Source organism: Homarus americanus, unplaced genomic scaffold, assembly GCF_018991925.1.
Source record: "Homarus americanus isolate GMGI-L3 unplaced genomic scaffold, GMGI_Hamer_2.0 scaffold22250, whole genome shotgun sequence".
NCBI classification, from domain to species: Eukaryota; Metazoa; Arthropoda; class Malacostraca; order Decapoda; family Nephropidae; genus Homarus; species Homarus americanus.
The window spans coordinates 11,836,576-11,847,191 of NW_024741189.1; the positions used below are offsets into that span (position 1 = coordinate 11,836,576).

Here is a 10,616-nt window from a genome sequence, read left to right on the forward strand (position 1 = left end):
GAAATGAAAGCATAGCAGGAGACAAAAGCTGAGGATAAACGCTGCATAATGTAGACAGGTGTAAACAACAAAGACTGGATGAATAATAATAATATTATTAATAATAATAATAAAAGTAATAATGATAAATTTGACATGCGATATTTTGAGAACTGAAGTAGAGGGAAATATCCTATTGTTTTAAGATGAATAATATAGATAATACAGAGTGTTGAAGAATTTCCGACAACATAGGCATACCTGAGACCCCCACCAAGAGGAGCTAACGCAGGAGGAACACAAGAGAAAGAATATTTAGAGACATAAGAGAGAAGGGTTAGGTTAAGTGTTGAATGTGAGAGACATTGTGGGAGTGAGAGTAATAAAGGAACCACGGGAGTGCATGTGAGTGACTGAGGAACAAAATGGGAGCGAGTGAATGTAAAATGAGAGGAAGAGAGGCAGAGACTGGGAGTGAGTGAAACAGCATACGAGAGAAAGGTCATTTGCAAGTTAGATGGTTAATATTGATGAGCCCAACCTACTTCGCCATTCGTTACACATATAGGGAAGGACTGAAGGGTGAAGTAAAAAAGGGAGCGGTAAGAGTGCATAAAGGAGGGAAAGAGCAGTGTTTACGGTTAACAAATTTATTTACAAAGCTTGGAGTACAGTTCGCCTATTCTGAGTAATTCAGTCAGGTCTTGACACTGGGGGTGCGGTGAGTGCATGCGTGAGTGGTGAGAGTGAGTGAGCGAGTGGGACTAGGGGGGAGGGAGGAAGCAAGCTGCGAAGTAGGGGGCTGGGTTGGTAGAGATTAGGGAGGCTGAGTGAGAGATAGGGAGTGGGAAGAATGGGTAAGAGATGGGAAGTGGGGAGACTGAGTGGGAGGTGCGGAGTGGAGAGTGGGAAGGAAGGAGCAGCGATAGTATGTTTGAGTAGTGGGGTGGGGGAGGGAGAGGGAGCGGAGGAGATGGAGGGGGAGTGAGCAATGAAAGTGAATTATTGGGGGAAGGGAGGATGTTTAACTCAGCAGGTTTGTGAAACGATCAAAATCCATCTGTATGTTAGACTACTGCTCCGTCAGTCCCGCATCAGAGTGTCACGACATTTCTGTTCAATCCTCTTGTGTTACGACTCACACAAGTCCCTCTGTAAAATGACCCCGTGACACCCTCTTTCTGTCACACCCTCTCTTTATAACGATAGCTACAGTACATACTATCTCTGTCAAAGCCTCGTATATCTCTAGTACAATAGCTGTCTCTAACACCTCTCTTTGTTACTTCCTCTCAGTCATGCTCTCTTCTTTTGATTCCGTTCTTCACGCGCGACTATTGACCATGCTTCCAAGGTCATTTAGCAGAGAAATTAGTCTCTCTTAGGACAATTTACCGTCTGAGAGGCAGTACTGGTACATATTTAGAAAAAAAAATATATAGTGTACAGTATTTCATTATTCCTTTTTAGTTTTCAAGTATTGACTCGCAACCTTGTATTCAGGGTCACATCATAACCTTACCCACATTACATGACGAATAAATTATAGAGACAAGGCATAGCTAATCTTCCTCAAGTCATCTGTTACCAACTGTTTACCAGAGCTTCGTGTATGTTGGGTGATGCAGTTTTATAGTGTGTGTGTGTGTGTGTGTGTGTACAGGTGGTCATCAAACCAGCGTACATGTATGTATTTGGTGTTCATAACATTTGCTAAAGTTAGAATGCATAGTGGTGATAAAGATAAATGTGCAGAATATATAATGAAGGAATGTATGGGTATGCAGAATGCATAATTAAATGTATGGATGTGCAGAATGTATAAAGAAGGAATGTATGGATGTGCAGAATGTATAAAGAAGGAATGTATGGATGTGCAGAATGTATAAAGAAGGAATGTATGGATGTGCAGAATGTATAATGATGTTATATATGAATGCATAATGAATAATTAAGAATATATGAATGTTGCAAAATTTATAATGAACGAATACCGTATACAGATGTGCAGAATGAATAATGAAGAGTGCATAGCTACTGAATGTACATAAAGTATAATGAAGGTATGGTATACAGTAAAATTAAGGTATTGTTATATGTCTATGTAATATTAATGAATGTACAGAATGTAGTGAATTAGAGATCATTTAATTGTACAGTATAATGAATTAGAGATGGACAATTTTGATGTTTAATGAAGATATACTGTAGATGGATATTTAGAATGTATGGTGAAGGTCTAGATGGATATTCAAAATGTACGGTGAATATACAGAATACATACTGAGGTACTGGTACTGTAGCAACGTGAAATTCAAGATTCTGGAAATGATACACGAGTACAGTAATGGTTTGTTATCTGATGGCATTCGTGTGATTTGTGAGAAATGATTATTATACTCAGGGTAGGTGAAAACTACAATTCACGGCTAAATTCATTTGGACCCTAGCTTGTTACAAAATAAAATGGTGGTGATAAATAAAATGCTTACATGTGAAGCGGGTATAAGTGAGGGCAACCTGTATACAATACAGTATATCTTTGCAAACCTAAATTTGAAGATGATCTGCTACATAAACGGTGGTTTTCTGACTCACTGCTTATGATGAAGATAGAACTGATTGATATGGTATTGAATACTGGGTATTTTATTATGTGAAGAAGTAGCATTTAATGTCAGTGGTGAGTCAGGCAGCCACGGCAGTCACAGCCGATCATCCTCAGTTACCAACCCTCGACCCTTTGATTAATTTGTGGTCGTAATCTGGTGTCTGTTTTTGTGGTTACCTGAGCTGTCCACAGATGGGGATTGGGAGAGGAGGAGAGGGGGGGGGGGATATCCACCACCATCATACAGAGGTACTAAAAAGGATTTAGTTGACACTACGTAACTCAGGAGAGAATTTTTCATTATAGTATTTAATGTATTCACCTAGTTTTATTTTTCTGCAGTTTAATATGTTGTGTAGTACAGGTATTTTAACTTATGTGTGATTAGAAATATGTAAGAAATTTTTTTCTTTTTATATCAGTACTGTATATGTTGCTAACTGTTATTACTGGTGCAACACAGCAGAGAATTATAAATGTTTCCAGTTCCTTCTTGACACATTATAACAGTACTGTATACTGTACTGTAGTTTACAATACACTACAATGCTGCTAAAGACCAATTTTTTGGAAATCTTTAGTTTGACAAAAATCAGTAGTACAGTAGTGTATTATGGTTTTTGTATATGTACTGTTCAGTGCTGTACTGTACTGTACAGTATTGTTAAGTTGGAAAATTGGGAGAAAATTGTTGATCTACAGAAGGATTTGTGGTATATACTGTATGTGAGATATAGGGCTGGGTTTATTTTTCTTTGGAAGTCATTTGTAACCATACTTTTGTCTACCAAAAGGAACTGCAGTTGATAATTATTTTATATTTAATATAATTTACTCTATTTGTAATTTAGTACTGTGTGTATATTTTTATAGCATCCAGTATAGGTACCTTAAAATATCCACATCCTGATCAATACCGGTATCCCCTCATTAAATTACAAATCGTGAATTGTGTAACATGGTGTATTCCTGGCCTTGCCCCTCCTTTCCATCCTCATTGGATGATTGTATGGGGCCCTGTGTCTGGATGCTGTATACTACTATTAACACTTGTCATTGACTTCATTTCACTTGTCACTGTTGGTTTGAAGAGTGTGATAGTCAGCACCAAAATCCTATGTGATTCTATTTTCATTTTAGGTCCTTGTCCAGTGCTTTCTATACCTTAATACAGTACAGTACAATATTAGAATGTAATGCGTCGGTCTGGAATCCATACGGTTGAATGTTTAACATGCAATTTGTCGTTAATAAATGGACATATTATTGTAATGCAAACCAATCTTATTGATGTGTTTTTTGTGGTGTTTTATTTAGCTTGGAAAATGCCTTTGACAGAACTGGAAGCAAAAGAATTTAAATAACAGTAGATTAAATGCATTAATGTACATTTCTAGTACAGTATAGCACTGTACGGGCTTGTATATGTAAGTAAAATGAATGGTTAGCAAGGCAGCTTAGGTGTTATTAAAGGTGATCTTGAGGTGACTGGACAGCCACATTAAGCTGCTTGTGAAACAATTGACTTTTCAGTGAACTTTGCCTCAATACCATTGTGGCAATGTGAAAGACAGTTGACGTTTGGATTATCTTGGAGAATTTTGGCTGCTCTAATAATAAACCAAGGCTATTAAAGCAATATTCAAGATAACCATAATTGCGCCAAGAATTGCTTCAGAAGTGACTACAGTCACTGATGCAATACCCCTGGTTGCTGCTGGTGTAAAATTAATGAGTGGCTGAAAAAAGTTGGCAGTACGGTTCTCACTATGGTGTCATCTATAATTTGTATTATACCATGCTGTGAGACACATCTATTGTTCGCTTCTTCATCTTCTCTTAGACATTGCCATGCAGTGACTTATGGCCCACAGGGATATAATGTGCTATAAATATCTAATGTGAGCAAACTTTGCACTGTAACTTTATTAATGAACAGTTGAATATCAGGATTGTGATATAGCTTGTGGAGAAGTGTCTTCCTCGGTTGACGTGGTGTGGTGGTGCCAGGGTGTGGCAGTGGTCCTGGGGTGTGGCAGTGGCCCCAGGGTGTGGCAGTGGTGCAGGACAGTGGTGCTGGAGTGGTGGTACAGCGCCAACCCTCCTGCAGAAGAGAGCGCAATGCCACGGGGGGCTCAGTCTCCCAGAAGGACGCAGAGTGTTTATGTGGGAGGTAGTGGATGTCGTCTAACCTCACCTGACTTATTGTTGTTGACGTCAGAGGCTTCTACCCCGCCCACACCACGGGAACGACACACTCACTCAGTTGTTGTGTCTCGTCCTATTAGCTTAGCCAGTGATGCCCATGCTGCTGCCTACCTCTACTCCTGCAATGCTCCCTATGCCAGGTACCAATATTTAATGCCACCTGGAGCAACTTGTAATGTTCATTCACATGCTTCAGTAGTAACACTTATTACTGTGTGTTATACATTTATTGTTTCTCATATTGTCTTTAAGTTTTAGCCACTGTAGTTTATTTGGAAATAATTTGTACCAAAGGAAGATACAGTATTAACTGTACAATAGTGATATACGTACTGTACTGTAGTGGTAGCAGTTACTTCAGTCATATTTATTGTAGGTGTTGTTGTAATATTAGATACAGTATTATTGACACCTTTATCTGTTGTACAGGTTTGTAAAGTAGCAAATACAGCATGTACTGCACTCTGCTAATTTGATACAATACTTATCTTGCATATTTACAGTGTTTATATGAGTTATTATTGATCTGTTGGGAGAGTATAGTAGTTTTTTTACCAGTGATAGTCTTATTGTTTTAGTGGAAGCAGTCCTTAAAAGTGACGAGTGCATCTGTTTCCGTAACTCTTAATTTAAGTCATATATACGGTACAGAACTTACCGCCACATGACTGATTCACTGTTATGTATATTTTTAGTGTGAACTTTTTTCTCGTATGTTTTCTAATAAGCCATTGGCACTGTTTTATTTACAGGTACTATGTCAGTACGCCTTCACCGTGTTTAGGCGTAACCTGCAGGATGAAGGAAGCTGAACGTTCTCCTTCTCCGGGTGTGGGCACGGGCCGTGCAGGACCCAGAGGGTCGGTGGCATCACTGAGCTCACTAGGTGGCAGTGTGCATGATGAACTGTTTCGCTCTCCACGACATGCAGAGGCAGCTTTGCGTCGTATGGAAGCATACTATGCCCGGGGCCAGCTCTGTGATGTTACATTGGTGGCAGGTTAGTAAAACTAGTGTGATGAACATTTTTATTTATTACAGGAAATAGATTAGATTGTTTTAAATTTGGAAAAAAACAGGAAATGTCAGTACAGTATTCAGAGATTAATACAAATGTGAAACATGAATGATATGTAATACATTGTACACACCTGTGCAGAATATAATAGCAACCAAATATTAATAGGAAATACTGTACAGTAAAGCTCATGATTAGGGAATACAAAACAAGAAAAGTGCATGTTTTATGTAGAGGGAAAGAAGACCTGAGGGTCAGTTCTGCTTATGACCAGCACAACAAATAGGAGGAGCTTGTTATTATGAAAGAAATTTTGGACATGTTCATATTGACCTAAATGATCAGAAAGTGTGGAATTATACACAGTATACAATAGTGATATCCCTGCTAGCCGGAATGATTAGTACAGAGCTCCTCCGGGAATGAGATATTTCTGGGTATGGAGACGAATTTCTCATCCCCAGAAAAAAAAATCATTCTGGCTATTGGAGAGTTCCAGGGATCAGAGATTTTACCTAAGGGGGAGATTACTGTATACTGTACATGTAATGTAATACATTTACTGAGGGATGTACTGTACAGTACTCTGAAAATTTTGGTAGAATGAATATTGAGATGAGACTAAATAATTGAGCTGAACAAAGAAAGAGGTTGGAAGCAAATGCTGGGTTGATGATAAGTTTATTGTACAGATTTGGAAAGTACCAATTTCAAGAAGGATTAAATGAGACTTGAATGCATCTCCTCATTTTGATGTAATATTAGCCCTGTAATAATTCACATTAAGAACCGAGCAGGTATTTTGTCGACATTAATCTAGTAGTGAAGTGTTGTGAATTGGGCTTATGCCATGTTCACAGGATTTTTTGTTTTGCACTGCACACCTTAGAATACAGTAATGTCAGCAGGCTTTTTTATTTTGGTGTATTTTAAATCATAAATGCTAGCAAATTTGATGGGAAAGTTATTGTGCATGAATGCGCATTTATTTTCTGTACAGGAAGTCGCCGCATTAGAGCTCACCGACTGGTGCTGAGTGCGGCGAGTGATTACTTTGCTGTCATGTTCACATCTCCTGTACTTGAGGCCACCCAGGAGGAAGTAGCCATGAGAGATATGGACTCAGATGCTCTCCTCACCCTGGTCAACTACTGCTACACAGGTAAGTCTCTCTCACTTTGATCTGCTAGTTGGTTCTACAAAATTTTGTCACTGATTCAGTATACTGTACTGTAAACCAGTGGTGTCAAGCTCAAAACCTTTCGAGGGCCAATTCTTATTTTAGTTACCCTCTTCAGCAGGGCTGTGGAGTCGAAGACAAAACCTTCGACTCCGACTCCTCAAATTTTTATGCTTCCGACTCCGACTCTTAGGCCTATTTGTAACAACTATTTCTACCATCCTAATTGTAATTTGTATGTTGTAACCTGCATAGGTAAAAAGTAAAACACCGTGGCTATACTGCTTTATTAATGATCTGGACGATATTTAAGAACTACAAAAAGATGATAGGCTTGACTTTCAAAGTTTCAATCAAAAGAAAAATAAATTTATTAAGAATTCAAGATATTAACTAGAAAACACCATTTACATGTATATCTAAAAGTTCGATCTCAGCATATGAATTTTGTTTAAGCTCATAATCTGATGTGGATCTAAATGATGATCCTACAATTCCTTTTAATGTAAAGTTATATATTTATGCACATTAAAGAAATGAATACCTTATTAAGGAAAATGGATAAACCTTACATGATTAAGTTATTAAATTAAATTTGCCTTAATCTCACCAAAAACAGGTTGTAGCTAATTGTTTTGTAGCTGAGAGCCTCTGTGCAGTTTTCAACGAAACAAAATTTGATATAATTCAAAATTTCAAATGGTAAAGAAGAGACTATCGTCCAAAATTATAGTGCTATACTGTGCCTGCTACAATAAATTCATAATAATGCTTATAAAATGGAAATAAATTCTTTAATAATTTAAGAAAATTAGTGGGATCAGTGGAATCACTGCAATGAATATGCCTGAGTTCATATATTTGTTCTTAGGAACAGAATAGCTTCAGTCGGAGTCGGAGTCGGAGTTCGACACCTACCGACCCACCCACAAGTCAAATTCGACTGACCGACCAGCCCTGATAGGTACTCCTGAATGTGCTGCTTAAGGATCTGTTAACCAAAATTTGATATCTTGATTATAACTTGTTCAAATGGCTTTTAGAAAATGTTCAAATGATTTTTAGAATATTTTGATTACTTTTGCAATGCTAATTACTCGCCACTTATGGGTTTTCGAGGTCATTTCTTGGTGCTTGTGTATTATTCTGGATGTACTTAAATAGTTAGGCACATTAAATTTTAGTTCAGAGAGAAAACGTATTTTTGGTAAAAAATCCTTTAAGGCTATAGACTTACAATTTTCTTCTTCTTCATTTCGCCAAAAATGGATTTTAAGTTCAAAATTTCAGTATAGGTACTCCTGGAATGTGCTGCTTACGATCTGTTAACCAAAATTTAGTTATCTTGATTATAACTTGTTCAAATGGCTTTTAGAAAATGTTCAAATGATTTTTAGAATATTTTGCATCATTTTGCAATGCTAATTACTCTCGCCAATTTATGGGTTTTCGAGGTCAATAATTGGTGCTTGTGTATTATTCTGGATGTACTTTTAAATAGAAGTAGTTACTAAATTTAGTTCAGAGAAACGTATTTTTGGCCAAAAAATCCTTTTAAGGCTATAGATCTCATAATTTTCGTCATTTCGGCCAAAATGGATTTTGTTCAAAATTTCAGTATAGGTACTCCTGAATATGCTGCTTAAGGATCTGTTAACCAAAATTTGATATCTTGATTATAACTTGTTCAAATGGCTTTTAGAAAATGTTCAAATGATTTTAGAATATTTTAATTACTTTTGCAATGCTAATTACTCGCCACTTATGGGTTTTCGAGGTCATTTCTTGGTGCTTGTGTATTATTCTGGATGTACTTAAATAGTTAGGCACATTAAATTTTAGTTCAGAGAGAAAACGTATTTTTGGCCAAAAATCCTTTAAGGCTTTAGACTTACAATTTTTGTCATTTCGGCCAAAAAATGGATTTTGTTAAAAATTTCAGTATAGGTAATCCTCAGTGTGCTGCTTAAGGATCTGTTAACCAAAATTTGATATCTTGATTATAACTTGTTCAAATGGCTTTTAGAAAATGTTCAAATGATTTTAGAATATTTTAATTACTTTTGCAATGCTAATTACTTGCCACTTGTGGGTTTCGAGGTCATTTTGCGCTTGTGTATTATCTCTGGATGTACTTAAATAGTTAGGCACATTAAATTTTAGTTCAGAGAGAATGTATTTTTGGCCAAAAAATCCTTTAAGGCTGTTATAGACTTACAATTTTCTTCTATTTTGGCCAAAAAAATGGATTTTGTTCAAAATTTCATTATAGGTACTCCTGAATGTGCTGATTAAGGATCTGTTAACCAAAATTTGATATCTTGATTATAACTTGTTCAAATGGCTTTTAGAAAATGTTCAAATGATTTTTAGAATATTTTAATTACTTTTGCAATGCTAATTACTCGCCACTTATGGGTTTTCGAGGTCATTTTTTGGTGCTTGTGTATTATTCAGGATGTACTTAAAAAGTTAGGCACATTAAATTTTAGTTCAGAGAGAAAAAGTATTTTTTTGGCCAAAATCCTTTTAAGGTTTAGACTTCACAATTTACGGCCAACAAAAATGGATTTTGTTCAAAAATTTCAGTATAGGTATTCGAACGTTGCTTATGATTCATAACCGGCCTTTAGGTATTCCAGGAATCTTGTTCAAATGGCTTTTAGAAAATGTTCAAATGATTTTTAGAACATTTTAATTACTTTTGCAATGCTAATTACTCGCCACTTATGGGTTTTCGAGGTCATTTCTTGGTGCTTGTGTATTATTCTGGATGTACTTGAATAGTTAGGCACATAAAATTTTAGTTCAGAGAGAAAACGTATTTTTGGCCAAAAATCCTTTAAGGCTATAGACTTACAATTTTTGTCATTTTCGGCCAAAAAATGGATTTTGTTAAAAATTTCAGTATAGGTACTCCTGAATGTGCTGCTTACGATCTGTTAACCAAAATTTGATATCTTGATTATAACTTGTTCAAATGGCTTTTAGAAAATGTTCAAATGATTTTTAGAATATTTTAATTACTTTTAAATGCTAATTACCCGCCACTTATGGACATTTCGAGGTCATTTTCTTGGTGCTTGTATTATTCTGGCTGTACTTAAATAGTTAGGCACATTAAATTTTAGTTCAGAGAGAAAACGTATTTTTGGCCAAAAATCCTTTAAGGCTTTAGACTTACAATTTTTGTCATTTCGGCCAAAAAAATGGATTTTGTTCAAAATTTCAGTATAGGTACTCCTGAATGTGCTGCTTAAGGATCTGTTAACCAAAATTTGATATCTTGATTATAACTTGTTCAAATGGCTTTTAGAAAATGTTCAAATGATTTTTAGAATATTTTAATTACTTTTGCCATGCTAATTACTCGCTACTTATGGGTTTTCGAGGTCATGTCTTGGTGCTTGTGTATTATTCTGGATGTACTTAAATAGTTAGGCACATTAAATTTTAGTTCAGAGAGAAAACGTATTTTTGGCCAAAAATCCTTTAAGGCTATAGACTTACAATTTTCGTAATTTCGGCCAAAAAATGGATTTTGTTCAAAATTTCAGTATAGGTACTCCTGAATGTGCTGCTTAAGGATCTGTTAACCAAAGTTTGATATCTTGATTATA

General features: G+C 36.2%; 1 protein-coding gene across 1 annotated transcript; it reads left to right on the plus strand.

Annotated features, from left to right (window-relative positions):
* Window positions 1–843: 843 nt before the first annotated feature.
* Window positions 844–7,086, plus strand: LOC121875764 (kelch-like protein 5). The gene is made up of 4 exons (XM_042380449.1): window positions 844–907; window positions 4,530–4,938; window positions 5,551–5,798; window positions 6,817–7,086. The coding sequence occupies exons 1-4, from the start codon at window positions 844–846 to the stop codon at window positions 6,996–6,998; spliced, it is 903 nt and encodes a 300-aa protein (XP_042236383.1). The 3' UTR covers window positions 6,999–7,086.
* Window positions 7,087–10,616: the final 3,530 nt, after the last annotated feature.

Bases quoted from the DNA above. Each gene is read 5' to 3' on its own strand.
- LOC121875764 (XM_042380449.1), top strand. From the start codon at position 844: ATGGGAAGTGGGGAGACTGAGTGGGAGGTGCGGAGTGGAGAGTGGGAA. The intron at 4,939-5,550 runs GTACCAATATTT...TTTTATTTACAG, and splicing joins TGCAATGCTCCCTATGCCAG to GTACTATGTCAGTACGCCTT. The intron at 5,799-6,816 runs GTTAGTAAAACT...TTTTCTGTACAG, and splicing joins TGATGTTACATTGGTGGCAG to GAAGTCGCCGCATTAGAGCT.